The sequence below is a fragment of the Argopecten irradians genome, chromosome 3, assembly GCF_041381155.1.
Source record: "Argopecten irradians isolate NY chromosome 3, Ai_NY, whole genome shotgun sequence".
Classification (NCBI taxonomy): domain Eukaryota; kingdom Metazoa; phylum Mollusca; class Bivalvia; order Pectinida; family Pectinidae; genus Argopecten; species Argopecten irradians.
The window spans coordinates 55,781,822-55,800,987 of record NC_091136.1 but is presented as its reverse complement, the minus strand read 5'-3'; the positions used below and the strand labels follow the sequence as shown (position 1 = coordinate 55,800,987).

Here is a 19,166-nt window from a genome sequence, read left to right as displayed (position 1 = left end):
GGTGATCCGGTAATAGAAAATCGATCAAGATACGCGGAATAGATTTCCCGCCAACATGTACTCATTCGGCGCATTTCAGTTTACATTAAATTTTTAGATAGGTCTCGAACGTTAACCCTGATGACCCGGAAATGAATATTTTTACGGGAAATATTTCGCGCCAAATGTGAACACGTGAGCATAACAAAGCAAGTGGGACCTGTTCATGATGGCTGGATTTGATGATGCAGGCGTATTTTTCAGTGACAATTTTGGATCTGAAGATCAAGCGGACGAAAATCAGATCAACAGACAACAAATTAAGAAGAGATTCAAAGATTTTATAAGGCAGTTCCACGAAGGGAACTTTTCATATCGATATCGGTGAGACACGTTCGTGTTATTTAGTCAAGCTGGCATTAGCCGTTTGAAATGAAACAAAAAAATCATTAGTCAACAGCATAGTAGGAAATCATAACTTACTATTTTATAATATGTATATGTTTAATTTAAAGTTTATATTTATAGATTACCCATATTTATGTATCGCTGAGACACTGGAAGCGAGCAGCTTAGTGGGATTGTTACGCAGATCATTTGTATATTTTGATTACCTAGTCAATGTTCAAATTAGGATTATTAAAAACTCGCCAGACAACACCTGGAATATGCGGCAAGTGTATGGAACCCATATCATGTAGCAGACATCGAACTGATTGAGAACGTGCAAAGAAGGGCATCAAAGCTTATTCTGGGATTGAGAAACCTTTCATATGAGGAACGCCTAGATAAAATCTTCCAACTGTACAACATCGGAGAACTAGAGGGGGACATTATCAATGCTTTTAAAATAGTTTTAAAAAATAAGATTGTAGAATAACAGAACTTTTTCCAAATGGACATTAATAGTAAAACGAGAGGTCATTCTGAGAATTTTTTAAGAAACGTAATTTAGAGTTAAGAAAGAATTTCTTCAGCAACAGATTTATAGATGTATGGAATCATTTGCCGCAATATATTATAGACGCAGATACAGTACACAGCTTATAGTACACAATTTAATAATGCCATGTATACTGTTTTTATGAAAGAATCAATATAGCAGTTAGACACTGCCCGTTATCCAATCCTTTTGATATTCATTAAAATATTTTGAATTGAATTGAAATAATTTTTCAGAGATCAGTTGAAAAGAAACTACAATCTTGGGCAATATTGGTTGGAAATTGACTTGCAAGATGTGACCAGCTTTGATGAAGCTTTGGCAGAAAAACTTGGCAAGCTTCCTGCAGAACATTTGCCATTGGTAAGCAGATAGATTAGGAATGTAGGAGTACATGATCATAACTATTTGTAATTAGAGTGTTACATGAGCTCTGATTTGGTTATTTTTTAGCTTGAGCTCACTATCATCATATGGTGGACCATTCAAATCGCTTTTCGACCATGGTCCGTCTTGAAAGTTATGTAAAGCCTAAATTCATTGGCAGAGTTAAAACCAACCGACCAATGAGATTAGGCTTTAAATAACTTTCAACATACGTGGCAAAATGGCCCCGTCAATCTGACCCGGATAACTATTAGCGCTGAAAAATGACATAAGGACCACGAGAGTGGGATTTGAACGAAGCGTCAAACAAGTAAATATGTTTGTTTTCACCTGATGTTTGATTATGTCAAAGCATGTAATTGTAGCTATATATTTATATATATAGGCTGCCATGTTTTCAGTATAGCGAATAGACATTTTCGTTTGCAAAAATGTTCTCAATCGTGTCCGATTAAGGGAAATTCGTCAAGTTTTCAAGTTTCAAGGCTGTTTGTGAAAAAAGTAGCTAGTTCAGTAGGATTTCCTGATATCATCCAGAAGTTTAACATCTTAACTTTCAATTAAGACTGAAGCTGTTGAGATATATGGCTGAATATTTTTTACAACACTGAACTAAATTACCCAATTTTGCATCACGGAGGAGTCCTTTACCGATCTCTATATATTAGTCTATAGTGGATCTTTGACTTACCAGCCTGCTAAATACCTATGGGCCGTCCTTAATATGTTTTTTTTATTTGTTCTTTTTGTGTCTTGACAAAGGGGCAGACTCCTTCGAAAATTCGACAATATTTTGTCCACACTGTTAGAATTACTTCTTTGCCCATATACATATAGGGACCAATTCGTACCCGGTCGAAAGGTTTAGTAGGCTGAGTACATTTATTGGTTCCAAGGTAATGTTCCCGGAGGTTGGCACATGCACGGCGGTAGTTTACCAAGAAATTGTCAACATTAGATTCAAATACATATATCTGATTAAATAATGGCGATAAAGTTAAAAACTCAAAGTCTACAACTAGAATAACATCCCCTTCTAACATCCAGGTATGTATCAAAGCTGTGTTTGATCGGAATCATTTTTGACAAGACATAATCGATGGTCGGTCGTACCTGATTTGGTTTCCCACTCCTTTATAGAGGGACCTTGCAGTAGCCGAAAAGTCAGTCAGAAGGCGATATCTATTCTGCTACAACAGTAGCTACCCAATATATACAGTCACGTATACTTATTTATCTGACAAATATTGAGGGCAAGTGAAAATGTCATTCGGACAAGTAGATTTTGATGAAGCACTTGTCCGATAGATGAGTACATTTCAAAGTTTTTCCGCGGCCCTGCCCTTACTACTGAGCGCTAAGCAGGAGCAGAACTAAGACTTTGGTGTGTCTCGGCCAGGGGACAACCCAGAGCCTACCTCACAGGGGTGTGCGCTCTACAAAAGGCCAGAAGAGAAGTGGTGTCAAGGGAGACGTTAGGAATTAAGAATGAAGTGAGTTAGGAAATAGAGAAATTTAGGCGCCTTTGACGAACATGAAATAGGGGCAATTTTATCGCCTTACCTGCAGGGCAGAGTTACGGTGAGGGTCAAAATGCAGTGTCATGTGGTTGCTATTGCTCTATGTCCAATCAGTTGTATGGAAAAATTAAACAAATAACAAAGGAAAGAAATAAACAAAATACAAAGTATTGCCCTTTTGTACCTTTTGGTTATATGAGAGATTGTATCAACTCTGTCTTGTAAAAAAGGTTGCTGTTCAGAAGACATGAATTATGCTTTAGTTACAAAATGTGTAAGCATAAGTGATTATTTCAGTTTGAAGATGCTGCCAAGGAAGTGGCAGATGAGGTTACACGGCCTCGCCCTGATGGAGATGAAGATGTTGAAGATATACAGGTCATGCTCAACTCCTCGGCTAATCCTTGTAGTATCCGAGAGCTCAAGGTCAGTACCTGTAACAGTTAGCCCCACTACACCCTGACCATTTGTTCAAAATGATAAAACTTAGGGCTGGATCAATATCTATATACCGATATGTATCGGTTTTCAGCAGTGTATCAAATATCGATATGCAAACTTGATGTATCGTTTTAACAACACGCCCTACTGTTTTCGTTATAGAAATAGGAAATTCCAAACAAAATTTATTCTAAAACATCATTCAAGTAAGAGCATTTCAATCAATAGGAAGTGTTTAAGGCATCTGTGTCACCTAGATGGATTAGAAATGCCTTCTCATAACTGAGAATACGAATTGACAGAAATTAACAGAAATTAATTAACACAGATGATAAACTGAATCAAATGTTTGGTAGCTTTTTCTTGGTTATAGAATGTTTTATCAAAATTGTCTTTTATTGTCACAGTATTCAAAACACAGTGATCAACTGAATTTGAAAAAGAGTATTGTCAATACGTATCATGTATTAGTTCAGTGTATTGTCAATATGTATCGTATTGTTATAGACCTTCCAATACCCAGCCCTAATAAAAATAAATACATCCCTCCTGCATCTGGAAAAAGTGGCCTGAGACCAAGTATTTTTAGCCCTAGTGCAAAGTTTACAAGTTGTTAGCTTTGGCTGAGACTTAATGGTCCAAAAATGATTATTCTGCCCCATTGAGACCAATACAAAGGACGTTTTAACCACATTTTTCAGTCTGAGCAAATGGCAAAATTGGTGAAGATTCCTGGCATCGTGATTGCAGCTTCTGGTATCAAGGCTAAAGCCACAAAGCTAACACTTCAGTGTCGAGGCTGCCAGAACATCCTCAACAATATTGCTGTCAATCCCGGAATGGAGGGATATGCTCTTCCTCGTAAATGTAATACGTAAGTAAAGAAGAAAAAAGTGTTTATAGTACATTTAATTGAAATACATCTTATATAGTATTAAAAGGATTCAGTTTTGAATGTTTCGCTTTCAGCATTGTACAATAAAACGTTTGATATGTAGGTGTTATATTATATGTATCCTACCTCTAAATAGGAATAACCTTAAATACTCATTTGAGCTGCACTTTTCTTGTTTTATTTAAATTTTGGCATGCTGATTTGAAATTTAAATAAATATATGAGTGCTTTTTGGCGAGGATCACCTCGCCATTGTGATCGTGGTTGCAAAATTCTCTTTCAGTCAATTTCCTCAATATGATTGGCTTAGAACTTGCTCGCAGATACTAGCGCTCCTAACGGCAGTGTATTCAACAACTTTGATTTTACCGGGAATTTTAAATAGAAAATTTTGAATATGAAAGTTACTGAAATAAGCGTATCTGTAATGTTGAAATAGGAGAAGTAGATAACTGCTTTCATATCCTTACCATATACACTATCCAAATGATCTTAGGTTGGAAAGTTTTCACTTGAATTGTTTACAATGTATCTAGACTTTCCGTCCCGAAAATGTTGTTGACAATGCATGAAGACGTTTCGTCCCAAAAATGCTTCGCTTCGCCCCACGCGTTTTGTCCCTACTAGTGACAATTATCCCGCAACGGAAAAAATGAAATCAATGTTTCACCTCAAACATCAAAATTTTTACAATAATGATTTTTGTAATTTGAATCGGGAGCAAATAAATCTCAGGACGAAATGGAGATTTGTTTATCACGGCTGCGTTATGCCACATGTACGTGTAAATCCACAATGGAAGAAAGACAACTCTAAGAAAATTTAGGATAAACTTTGTAAACTGATCAAATAGCGCGTGAGAGACGATGAACATTTTCTAAATGTCCAAGCTGGCGTAATCTTCCAACTTACGGCAGTTAATAAGGTATGAATATTTACCACATCCATAATTATCGATAATTTTATAAGCACATGTATACATTATCAGATTATATATACATATTAAAGCACGTATAGAGGTTGTCACTAAAAACATTTTAGCCACTTTCATCACATGTAGGCCTACAGGAGCTTGACGTTCTGATAATATATATAACGTATTTAGTAAACTACGTAATTAACGAAGTATTTTTGGTCCGAATGACAAAAATCATACATAAAATGTTCGTATAACTCGAAGTGAGATTTTTTGGACTACTTCATTTGTAGATCGATGAAAATGCCGATTTCTTTTTCATAATTCTTCCGTAGAACGGCACTTAAAAAGCTGTTTCAATCTACAACAAACGTGGAGAAAACGGTTAAATGTTTAGCAATTATCCTGAAAATTATCCTTTTATCAACAATCATCAGAGATTAGTAATTAAAACTTACATAAACATACTCCCGATTCTCACTTGCATTGTGTGATCACTCGAGCGGAACTAATCTCTACCACCTGGCACAGTCTTACAAAGGGGTGTTCTCTTAACGCCAACATATTTATCAACAACAGGTAGGTGTTGTTTTAGGAAACAATAGGAAGGCAATTATATACTGTTTCATATAAGCTGTCTTTATTTTCACCTGTAAAGTCACTTGAGATTTACATGTATTTCAATCAGTATCATAGGTAACATTGGTGGGTTTTGGATAAAAATTCCTTCAATATATTCCGTATTATATACAACGTAAATTATTAATCAAAGATAATCAGTGCTTTAATATGCTAAGAATTAATATGGAGCTACATGTGGATTATTAAGAACGATGCATTTTGAGTTCCAGGTGAAATATTTTTTTACAAATCATATCTCAATTTTATCAGAAAAACAGGTTTCTTGATCAGTGTATATATTAATGTAACAGTATTCTGTTTTGACATAGGAGTTCCAGTAGGGCTACATTCTTATCCAACTTTCATTTCTTGTGACCGTGCATAGTTGCGCATGATTTCTCTTATCGCATAGACGTACACCGTGAAGTATTTGGTTAGAAAATGAGTGGAGAAAAACAATATCACAAAAGTTTAAATTAATATTGTCGGAAATTTTAACCTGTTGATTATAGTTTAAGTTGGTAATCTATTGAAGCCGACACAAACACACATATATGATGTTTTATAAACATTGGTAATAATATATCATTGGGGTTTAATGCTCTATATGTATTTTTGATACAAAATATTTTTAGAAGTCACTTAATAATGTAAAAATACTAAATGAAATGAGATTGAAGACTGTTACTTAGGGTCTTAACCATATTCATTTTAATACACATTATAGATGTTAATGTTGCAATACTGGCAAAATTATTTCAAGTCCATATGTTGAAGGTCTTGTAATTCTCAAAATGTTGCAAACTTTTAGTGCTCAGAATACCAAATTAACAGTTTTCTATTTTTTTCTGTTTAAAGATTATAGTACATATACCAATTTGTATCTAGTAACAATGTTTGACCGAAATTCAACCATAGGAAAGAAATCTATATGTTATTTCTAACATGCACAAAAATATATAATTTTACTGCGCTGTTAACGGACAACAGTTTAATTATTGGGTGCTCTTTTGCTATAATGACATACATTTACATTATAATGTAATCTCACGCTGATCTAGATATACCATCTTAGGATAAGAAAGCAGGAAAATTATATAATTATGATAAATGATGCATCCTAATGCAACTTTCAAAATATATTGTATGTTCTGTTAACTTAAAAAGGTCAGTCAAGTACAAGTAAAATTTGGAAATCATATTTGACATAAATTCACTTACTCTTTGGTAGGTTATTAACGCAGATGTTACATGTACATGTACTATATATGTATATAAGGTCACTTAACAGACATATATGGAAGACCTTGTGGAAATATATCACGTTTCAACAGGCAAAATGCTTATATTATTTCAAACTTTTAATCGAATTGGTGTTACACTAAGTTGAAATTGGATAATTCCTTTTTGGATTTTTTTCTTTTATATTACTGAATGGGAAATTAAGTTACTTTCATATGAAATAAGTTTCAAAGAATTTTGCTTGATTTTAGTATCAATCTATTGAAAATCTAATGAGATTTATACCAGAGATTTTAGATATATCAAGGAAATCTTTAAAATTCTTGAAATAAAATCATTGTGAATTTAATTTAATTTCATTCATAGATTCTATTGTTATATTTTCATAGATATTAACAGAAACATATATTATGTATATATGTATCTGATATTAAATATGAACACTTATTGAAATAAAAATTAATCAATATACACTTAGATAAGTATCAACACAGGTAACTTTTACAGGTAAATTTACCTGTGGCATTGGTCTGCCTTTAGGAAAAAGACTATAACCACTGTCACAACAAACTACCCTACAGCTAAATCCAAAATGTTGGCGTTCAGAGATACACCCCTTACAAATGCAATCACACAAAAGCCTACACGATCACTGTTTTTAGTGCGATTACATCTTTGAGTATGAACAATACTAGTTCTTTGAACTTTTTACTCGGCAAAATAAACTTATCACCGTGCCCATGCACACATGCATATGCATATATACTTATACTTCTGTGTGCACATTATCAGATACATTATATGACAACTGCTGTATTACAATCAATTTATGAAGGACAAAACTCTAAAGAACAGGAGGACTAAAGAACAACAGAAAATAAATTTCAATAATATTTACTCTAAACTGGTATTGTTATTTATAAAAAAAAATGTTTAATTATATGATATTAGCCTTTTCGGTAATTACTCTGTTAATACATTTATTATTTTCTTATGTTTTACAGAATGTCTACATGCAAGTATCATTTCAATTGGAACCAGTCCAGGAGAAAAAATGTGTGAACAAAATGAAAGAAATCATTTTCAACTGTGGTAGCTTAATACTGTAATAGTTTTTGATATGAAAATAATTACTATCATCATATTCAAATTCCATATATATAATACATTTAATGTTGTAAACATTTTTGATCCAAATAATTACCATCATCATCTTCATTCCATATATACAATACACATTAGCGTTGTGATTTGTGAATTTTACTTTAATATGCATATACTTGGTATTTGTTTATTTTCTATGACATCTACATGCTTGAAATAAAAAGAATAAATAAAACATTGAATTTATAACACAATATGACATTAGTTGTTAGTATTTTTAGAAAACATATTAAGATTATTGTTAATAATACACTAATCATCATCTTCGGCATACTTTATTCAAAATAAATTAGATATTAATTTGCATAACACAGGTTGTCTTATGTTTTCCCTCCTTGACTATCAATCTTCTCTGATCACTCTGAAAATGGTGATTTTACCTTTTTCGGTCGCCACATGAACTGCCTTAAATCAATTATATCCAATGCAATGAGACAACTGCATTTATTATAACGCTGTAAGGCAATTCTGCAAGATCAGCTTACATTGTTAATTTACATTGAACATATACATGCACAGTATGGTACCTTATTTATATCTCCTTTCCTATTTTCAATATACCTTGATGACTTGGAATCTTATCTGGCGGAAAAAGAATGTTAATTGTCTGACAACTATTGACAAATTATTTACAGATAATATTGAAATGTATCCCAAACTTTTATCATTTTATATGGCGATGACACTGTTCTACAACAAATGTTAAACGGATTTGAATAATATTGCATTACATTATTGCATTACATGGAAATTATAATCTAATATATCAGAAAGGTAAAAGTTGTAATATTCTCAAAACGTAAATTGGCCCAACAACACCAGTTTACGTTATGGGATATAGAATTATTTTGATAAGAAGGGTATACATATCTATGTATATTTAACATTAATGGTAGCGTTTTTAAAGAAAAGGAAAAAACTGCTGAACAAACAATTAAATCAGTGTCTACTATTTTTAAGAAACAAAGGAATGTATCCCTTCCTGTTGATTTTAAACTGAAAATATTTTAGTCACTTGTAATGCCAGTTTTATTATACTCATCAGAAGTATGGGGATTTGAAAACACAAATATTGTAGAAAAAATCATTTGTAATTTCCTCAAGTTAAAAAAGTGTATAAAACAATTCATGGTTTATGGCGAGCTAACTAGATACCCAATTGATATTGGAATAAAATGTAGAATGATTACTTTTTGGCATAATGTATACTTAACATGAAAATAGACCAGACGTTTTTAGCTCGCCTATTCGAAGAATAGGGGGAGCTAATGTTGTCACCCCGGCGTCGGCGTCAGCGTTGGCGTCCCATTTCACGTTAAAGTTTTTGAGCAAGCTTCTGTTTCGTCAATTGTTTAAGCTTAAGTCATCATAAATGTTTCTGATTTTATTTTCCTAATGTGTATGGATGCTGAACGTGATAATACAACCAATTTTGGGCCCTTTAGGGGTTTTTTGAGTCTGTTAATTTGTCATATTTCACGTTAAAGTTTTTGAGCAAGTTTCTATTTTGTCTATTGTTTAAGCTTAAGTCATCATAAATGTTTATGATTTTATTTTCCTAATGTGTATGGATGCTGAACGTGATAATACAACCAATTTGAAGCCCTTTAGGTTTTTTTTAGTCTGTTAATTTGTCATATTTCCATGTTTAAATAGTAAATACTTGAACAACAACTTCTTCTGAATAGGCGAGCTTTGCTGTTCTCCGACAGCTCTTGTTTAAATGGCTGTAAGATGTTTAAGATATTTTATCAGAGCTAGTTTAAATCATGTTTGGATATATCAATCAACTTGCTGTTTTACAAAAGACTAATTACAAAAACTTGTTAAAAGTAGACCAATTGACCAGTTTATTCAGAAATGGTATGACTATATTGATAAGTCTTCTTGAGGACTGACATATTCTATATTTAAGACATTTTGGCATAGAAAAATATGCCTCTTGTCTGTCTCTGCTGCAAAACAATACTTGTTAACTGATACTTTGGTCCCAGGAACTTAATGAGAATAGCAATTCAGAATGGATATTTTAATTGACATCAAAATTAACAAGGAAAAGGTTAAAGATGCTATAAAGTCATTTGGCATATAACACCATAGGAAATATTAGAATGGGCTCCTAAGAGTTTAGTATATGTTTCTTATTTAACACCTTGGTGTCCAAGGAATCCTCAAAAGTCCAAACAGGAAGGAACACTAGCAAACTTTATTTCTTATTGTCCAAAAAAAATGTTGACTTTAGAAATATATCCTCCAATCATTGAGACCGAGCCATTTAGTACTTTCAGTACTTTGATTCATCAATATCCGCATCTTTCTTATTATGTTTACAGGGAGCAAGCTGGCCGACCTAAATGTCCTATTGATCCTTTCTTCATAGTACCAGACAAGTGTAAATGTGTGGATTTTCAGAACCTCAAGCTGCAGGAAGCACCGGAGGCTGTCCCCAACGGGGAACTGCCTCGTCACATGCAGTTGTATTGTGATAGGTGAGTAGTCTTATAGCACCCATTTTCATGCTTTTTCACAGTGGAATGTATGCAATCTAGAAGCCAACACTTTGCAACATTCATTATTGATGCTTACATGTTTTTGATGCATTTACATGTGTAACTGTGTTGTATGTGAACATATATGAAAGCTTTCTATTCTGTATAACTTACTTGTGACTTTTGAGATTTAAAGTTGTGATTTGTGAATAAGGGATAAAGGTATCGAGCATAATGGAAAACTGAAACTTATTGTTGAAATTGAATTAGGTTTAAGAAAAAGAATGTAGACTTACTACATTTTTATTGATGTTTACAGATACCTGTGTGACCGAGTTGTGCCTGGTAATAGGGTGACTGTGGTCGGTGTGTTCTCAATCAAGAAAGCCTTCCAAAGCTCTAAGGTACTAATCAGACATGGTATGATTCATAAACAGTTCTACTTGAAGATAGCACTGATAAAACCATTCATTTGTTTAAGTGATCAACAGTAGTGAATTTTAAAATGGTGAAATTTCAAACTTGTTGGAGGGAAAAAATAGACTTCATTATACATATATTGAATGATTTGTGATTACAGAAGAATACACGAGACAAGGTCAATGTTGGTATCCGCAGTCCATACTTCCGTGTGGTGGGGATTCAGGTAGACACAGATGGCTCTGGTAGGAGTACTAACTCTCCTATAACTCCAGCTGAAGAGGAAGAGTTCCGCCGACTGGCTAGTAGCCCAAATATATACGAGACCATTGCTAAGAGCATTGCACCTTCAATCTACGGCTGTATTGATATGAAAAAAGCGATTGCTTCATTGCTGTTTGGAGGGTCTAGGAAGAGGTAGGTTATAATGGATTAGAATCCTGAGGAATTCACACAAATCAACTTCTAAAGCAAATTCCAATTATCTTTATATTTGAATATTTAAATAAATGCATTTCTTTACACTAGTTAAGTGTGTATCAATGCATTTATTCAAACAATTTTATCCAAACGAAAAACATCACATAAATTGTTTTTAAATATGATTAGGTATGGTTACTACAGCCTCCCAGCATAATCAACATCAACTGTGTGATACTGGCTTTGCTGCTTGTTTCTGAGAAAATTCTTGTTCCAAAACTGCGAATAAATTTTGCATTGGAATGACATCAGAAAAAATGCATATTGCAATAACTTTCATTCCCTCCTGTGGTTTACTAGACTACCTGATGGCCTAACAAGAAGGGGCGACGTTAACATCCTGATGTTGGGAGACCCTGGTACAGCCAAGTCTCAGCTGCTGAAGTTTGTAGAAAGGGTGTCCCCTATTGCTGTTTACACCTCTGGTAAGGGAAGCAGTGCAGCAGGATTGACTGCCTCTGTCATCCGAGACCCGTCTTCGCGCAGCTTTGTAATGGAGGGTGGAGCCATGGTACTGGCTGACGGTGGAGTCGTCTGTATTGATGAGTTCGATAAAATGAGAGAAGATGATAGAGTAGCTATACATGAAGCTATGGAACAACAGACAATATCCATCGCAAAGGTAGGCCTTATTTACAATATTTTTAGGTCACCTGAAATGAAGTCTCAAGTGACCTATTCTAATTAGGGCTGAAACGATTAGTAATTTTTGTATTCGATTATTCGGTCACATGTAATCGATTACTAATCGATTAATCGTTTGAATTGAAGGCAACTATATTGTTTCACTACTGACTACTGAAAACGTCCGCCATGTTTTGTTATCAACTAATAATAACACCTACCGTATAATATGACAGAGGACATGCCTTATATAATATAAGCCTACCAACAAATAAGAATAGATTTATTGACAAAACAAACGTATTGTATCCCAAATAAGCTCTGAATTCCGTTCCTGTATTGTCTTCCGTAACATCGTTTAAATCAAGTCTGCTAACCCGCTGTTTTGACGTGACCTTCACACGTACGACTAATCAACCAAATCTGGATCGCCACGGAGCAACATGACCAAATTTTCGTCAATGAACTTTTTTATTTCCGTGATCAAAAAAAACAAAATAAATCAACAACTCTTATATTCAATTAGAATATGAACAAAAACATTCTTTTTATATGATAAACACATGCAATAGTAAAATCTAAATGTTCAAGATTACTGCTCCTTCCGCTCCCGAGCGTGGACGGCGGCGATTAGGCCTCCGTGACGTAACAACATGGAGTCGATCGCTAGTGAAAATTGGCGAACAGCGTGTTGCAAGCTTTCTCATGACATCCACTTTTTCATTGATTAATGACTTTAACTTCCACAGAGGCGTAATTTAACAAGTATTTCTCACATCATATATGCTTTGTTGAGTTCAAAACATGTACAAAAAGAGATGAAACTCCAGTCGGAATGGCTTACTCAGAAATCCATGATCTGTCAACGTGTTTAGTCAGCTTACAATGCACTGGCTATGCATGTTACGATTAACGATTAATAAAATCTTTAATCGATTATCAGCAATTAGCTTCATTAATCTAATCGCCTCCGATTATTCGACTAATCGTTTCAGCCCTAATTCTAATCGCCTTTTGTCCGTCGTCGTCCATCGTATGTCTGTAAACAATTTACATTTTTGACTTCTTCTCAAGAACCACTGAAGCAAATTCAATGAAATTTTGCACAAACCTTCTGAGGCATAAGGCCAATCAAAATTGTGAATTATATGGTCCCCATCCCCCTGGGGGCTGTGGGAGGGGCCAAAAGGGGTAAAATTGACTATAATTTCAAAAATCTACTCCACTCACAGATGTGATGGAATCAAATACTCTTCATAGATAGAAAGGTCTAAAGGTCCTTTACAAAAATTGTGAATTATATGACCCTGGGGTCTCCGGTTTCCCCTTGGGGAGGGGGTTAAGTTTAATATAGTTTATATAGAGAAAACACATTTTTGAGCATTATTTGGTCATTTGTAAAAGGAAATTAGTCAAATGTCAGAATTATTCCTATGAAATGGCCATTGAATCCTATTAACAAATTTTCCATGACTGACTCCGAGGGCCTTAGGGGTGGGGCTAAAAGGGGTCAAATAAGCTAAAACTTCAAAAATCTTCTTCTGAAATTCTGGAACTGATAGAATCAAATACTTTTCATAGATGGAAAGGTCTAAATTTTCTTTACAAAAATTGTGAATTATATGACCCTGGGGTCTCATGTTTCCCCCTGGGGAGGGGGTCAAGTTTACTATAGTTTATATAGGAAAAACATATTTATGAATATTATTTGCTTATTTTTCATAGGAAATTAGTCAAACTGGGTCTGAGATAGCATTTTATCGTCATATCCATATTGGTCCTGGCGGACCCCCAGGGGCCTTAGGGGCGGGGCCAAAAAAGGTCAAGTAGGCTAAAACTTCAAAAATCTTCTTCTGAATTCACAGATTTGATGGAACTAAATACTCTTCATAGATTGGAAGGTCTTAAGGCAAATTGTGAATTTCATCGCCCTGGGATCTCCGATTTTTCCCTGGCGAGGGGGTCAAATTTACTATAGTCTATATAGGAAAAACACATTTATGAACATTATTTGCTTAGATTTAATAGGAAATGAGTCAAACTGAGTTAGAATTATTAGCCTGAAATAGCATTTTAACACCATATCCATATTTGTCCTGGCTGACCCCCAGGGACCAGAGGGGCGGGGTCAAAATGGCTAAAATTTCAAAAATCTTCTTCTGAATTCACAGGTTTCACCAACTATCAAAATGAAAAACAAAAAATAGAAATTCTAATACGAAAGTTCAACTTTATAGTTTATTTAATTGGTAAATAATTTCTATTGATTTGAACCAACTTTGCAATTCTCTTTCTATAGCAGCACTCAAGTGACGACCGTCAAGGCCTCTTGGGCCTCTTGTTTTCTATATAGCCTCAAGGCTGAGAGAACGTAGCTTTTGAGATTGGATTATTACAAATTACAACCTGGCTTTTGGGGAGAAATGATGTGATTTGAAAGCAATGTTTACCTTTCATGGAATCTAAACTTAAGAAATAATATTTTATTTGTAGGCTGGAATCACCACGACCTTGAACTCGAGATGTTCAGTCCTGGCTGCTGCTAACAGTGTGTATGGCCGATGGGATGAAACCAAGGGAGAGGAGAATATCGACTTCATGCCCACCATCTTGTCCAGATTTGACATGATTTTCATCGTTAAGGATGAACACAATGAAGAGAGAGACACAGTCAGTATTCTTTGTAAAACCCCATTAAACATCTAAAACATAATAGTCCATAGATGATGTTGTAATATGTTTAAAAGGAATAAAACAGTCAGTTGAATACTGTTAGCGATTTCTAAATGTTTGGGTACAGTTATTTATAAATTGTCCTTTTGTTACCTTAGATTCTGGCCAAGCATGTCATGAATGTCCATTTGAACTCACTTCAAATGTCGGAGGAACAGGCAGATGGGGAGATCAACTTGCTCACACTGAAGAAATATATATCCTTCTGTAGAACGTACGTACTGCATTCATTATAATATAAACTGTAAATCATTTTTCCCTTCAACACTTAAAACATAATAATTAATTTTCATTTGTTTTTATTTTTAACTAAACTTTCTGAATGGCAGATTCTTTTTCTTCATCCTACTATGAAGAAAATATCAGAGAATGGCACAGAAACGTAATGTTATCATGATGTCACTGTAGATACGTCAATTTTGCATATTGATTTAGAAAAAAATAATCCATTCGAAAATCAATGGAATTGTACATTTAAGCATATTTTATGTTATCAAGTAGTCTGAAAGCTTAAAGCTCATAATGCAAGTTAAAAAGTTTTAAGTTGAGTTAAAAAAAAATTAAGCACACTTGTATTTCAAGAATTGTTTATGAGACAACCCCTTATCGAGGTCAGTCATTTTTGTTTTTCGCTCTGTCTGTATCCGGTGCTCTCACCGACCCTTAAATCGACACACGTGCGCTCAGTCTATACACGTACATACACACCTGGCAGTTGTCCATTGTGTATCACCTACTATTACGTAAACAAAACACTTAGGTATATGGGGTAAAGGTAACAAAATACATCAAATCCTCTGAGCTGTCATTTACATGTTTGTCAAAATAAAATTTCCACACAAATGAATAGAAATCCAAATGATTAACCTTCCACATATCTCCACGTATATTATCGTAACCGATGTACTCGACTGGCCATGTGTACGTGACTACCTGTCCCGAACAAGCGACAAATACTGTACCAAGAAAACACAGGTATCGTTGTACGTGTAAAACCTAGTGTATATTGAAGTGTTTCATTAGCTGGTTTTGGATATTATTTGGGATTTAGCTTACAACACATTCATGTATTATTTCAAAGAAACCTTGTCAGGTGAGTGCAGTGTTTATTTTCAGTTTGACATTGTTATTTGCAATATCGGGCATGTGTTTACGAGACAAGTTATGTTTGAAATGATGCACATGTGTCTAGTCCCATGCTTTATATAGGGGGTTGGCCAGTGAAGGTAACTAAGCAAAGCAAAAATAAAAATGGCTGCCACTTCCTTGGAGACGACACTGTCATAACTGGGGAATGTCTCAGAAACATTTAAAAAAAAAAAAAAATCATTATTTTTTTTTTAATTTCAAATGCTTGCTTTTTAACTAACATTGTCAGCTTTAATTATAAGCATTGTTGTATGAAACTGTTTTTAACTTCATTGGGTTATGAAATAAATTATATTTACAAACTTGTGAGAAGAAGCTTCACACAGTTTGCAAAGAAAATTTCTTTCATCCCCTTATGAAGTTAAAAAGTAAAAGAAATCTATTTGACTGAAATCTTAACAACTAAAATTACTATATTGTTGAAGTAGTGCTGTTTGATGAATTAAGTCCTTAACAAATAAAAACATGAAGAGCTGTTCTTCTGATGAATGAATTATCTTGTAATTTCAATGTAAAGTCGACTATTTATAAACTTGTTGTCGCTGTTGTAGGAGATGTGGTCCAAGGCTGGCTGTAGAAGCTGCTGAAAAGTTGAAGAATCGCTATGTGTTGATGAGGAACAGTGCCAGCGAGTATGAACGGGAAACAGGGAAGCGTATCAGTATACCAATTACTGTAAGGTTGGTATTAAGACATGTGCTCAGCCTGTTACATACGTATACTACACAACTAAAAGTTTTGCATATTGCTTCTACATCTAGTGCAAGATAGAGATAAATCTGTCCAAGAAGAGAAATATGAATAGATTCTTTTTTCTCCATTGATTTATATCCATTCTTAAACAAGCAGTAGCTGTTTAATCTGAACAATTTTCATATTGTAAAGTGACATCAATATTTTGTGTAATTTCATATTTGTTTCCATGTGAATAGGCAACTTGAGGCGATCATAAGAATATCAGAGTCACTGGCCAAAATGAGGATGCAGCCTTTTGCTACAGAAGTAGATGTTGATGAGGCCTTGAGATTGTTCCAAGTGTCCACTTTGGATGCTGCTATGTCTGGGAATCTCTCAGGTTTGTCTTGTTCATTCTTAAGCCCTTCACAGGATGTAACAGTTTTCTCTTCATCCCTCTTATTATTGATATCTATAAATCCCCTTTATCCATTTGATATCAGTCCACCCCTAATAAACAATCATTGTTTCCCAGTATTCTAAGAGAGAAAGAAAATGAAAGCAGAGAAAAAGTCAAACATTGATTTGATTAATAAGGACTGTACTTTGTTTTCCCCAAGAGTTTTTCTTGAGGCTATTTTTCCAAAAGACCATTTAGTGGTACTTGGGGAGAATGTTGTTTTCAGAAGAATGATTTGGTTTGTCTTTTTCATTCAGGTGTGGAGGGATTCACTACTGAAGAGGATCAAGAGCTTCTAAGCAGGATTGAGAAACAAATCAAGCGACGATTTATCATCGGGTCCCAAGTATCCGAACATGCCATCATTCAAGACTTTACAAGACAGGTAAGAAATCATTGTATATATCTTGCTTTCGAAGTTATTGCTGAAGTGTAATTCACTGGGCTATCCTATTATTTCCAGAGAAGATACAGACGAGTGTAGAAAGATGGCAGGCATGTGCTTTATGATTTTGTTTGAAATTGTGTAATATCATAATTATATCAACGTTTGTGTAGAGGTCGACTGGCCAGTATTTGACAAACTTTGTATGTTATATGTGATTCTCGCACTCTGTCTATGAACCCATGCAAATTTCTACCATTGCGAGATATCACTCTTCTATTAATCTGTTACTAGTGTAGTTAGTAACTTGAATCTATTAATGATTTTAAAACCAGTTTTAATTAGGGCCCCGCATCGAGATGTGGGTGCCCTATAGTAATCAGGTTGTCCGTCCGTCTGTCCCGTCCGTCCGTCCGTCCGTTTTTTTTCTTTTGCACATTAATGATGGAAGGGAGTGGAGTATTTTCCCCATATTTTACATGATGATTCCCCATCCATCCTAGATCTGCTTGGTAATTTTTCAGGCTGAAATTAAATTAAAAAATCGGCCATCTTGGATTTTAACATTTAAAAAAATCACAATGTTGTTGCTCTTAACTGATAAACATTTTGTTATAACATTATGATGCAAAGTTGTTCAGAATTAAACAAGGAGTTGACTGTCCAAAGGTAAGGTCATGGGCCAAGGTTACTAAGTCAAAGGTCAAGGTCAAATTTATTTGAGTTAATTGTATGCTCTTAATGTAATGTTAGCTTGGAATCAGGATTCAAGTTAAATACTTGGAAGACTTTTTCCAAAGAATTATAATAATGTACCATCATCGGTTTCCCAATTAATGTTGACATTAATTATTTATTAGCAACATATAGCTAACACGGAAGAATTCGTTGTCAAAATACTACTTTTCCACTTATGCACGTCAGACACATAGCGGGGCCCTTTCTGACGTGTCAGTGTTCTAGTTTAATTAATTTAATTTAATTACTTTGTTACAAACAAAAGATGTACTGTGAATATTCTTAAATTTTGTAGAAATACCCTGAGCGATCTATATACAAAGTACTACACTTCATGATGAGACGTGGAGAAGTACAACACAGGATGCAGAGGAAGATGTTGTACAGAGTCAAATAGACAGGTGAATAGGGACCAGATGTGGAATAGGGACCAGATGTGGAATAGAGACCAAGACCAGATGTTGAATAGAGACCAGATGTGGAATATAGACTGGATGTTGAATTTTGACCAGATGTTGAATATGGACCAATCTTAAATGTGGACAAAATGCTAAGAATTGGCTGTGGATTTGTAATCATCAATAGAATTGAAATCTTGTTTTTTTTTTTCCTGTTCATCAGAAGTTTATTTCCTTGATTGATATACCATTTGGTGGTATAGTTTTATACTGTGAACTACTGGTGCAGAAACTTAAGTGCATGAACTGTAAATATATTTGGAAGAACTTTTCCAATCACATACTTTGAATATATTAATTTAAGTTGAAACATTTTGTACAGTGTTACGAGATACCTTGAAAAGATGACGTAGGTGTCTGATATTACTATTGAATTCTGTAAATATTAAATGGAATAGACCGTCATTCTGTTGTTTTGTCAATGACTCATATCAAGGTAGTAGAAGT

General features: G+C 34.4%; 1 protein-coding gene across 1 annotated transcript; it reads left to right on the top strand.

Annotated features, from left to right (window-relative positions):
• The first annotated feature begins 151 nt into the window (after nucleotides 1-151).
• On the top strand, nucleotides 152-19,124 carry LOC138319144 (DNA replication licensing factor mcm5-like). Its single transcript, XM_069262086.1, has 14 exons — nucleotides 152-363; nucleotides 1,159-1,285; nucleotides 3,127-3,255; nucleotides 3,972-4,144; nucleotides 10,442-10,597; nucleotides 10,917-11,001; nucleotides 11,178-11,434; nucleotides 11,798-12,119; nucleotides 14,615-14,791; nucleotides 14,953-15,068; nucleotides 16,555-16,683; nucleotides 16,936-17,078; nucleotides 17,396-17,523; nucleotides 18,557-19,124. Exons 1-14 carry the CDS (start codon nucleotides 206-208, stop codon nucleotides 18,656-18,658), a joined length of 2,202 nt encoding a protein of 733 aa, XP_069118187.1. The 5' UTR covers nucleotides 152-205; the 3' UTR covers nucleotides 18,659-19,124.
• Nucleotides 19,125-19,166: the final 42 nt, after the last annotated feature.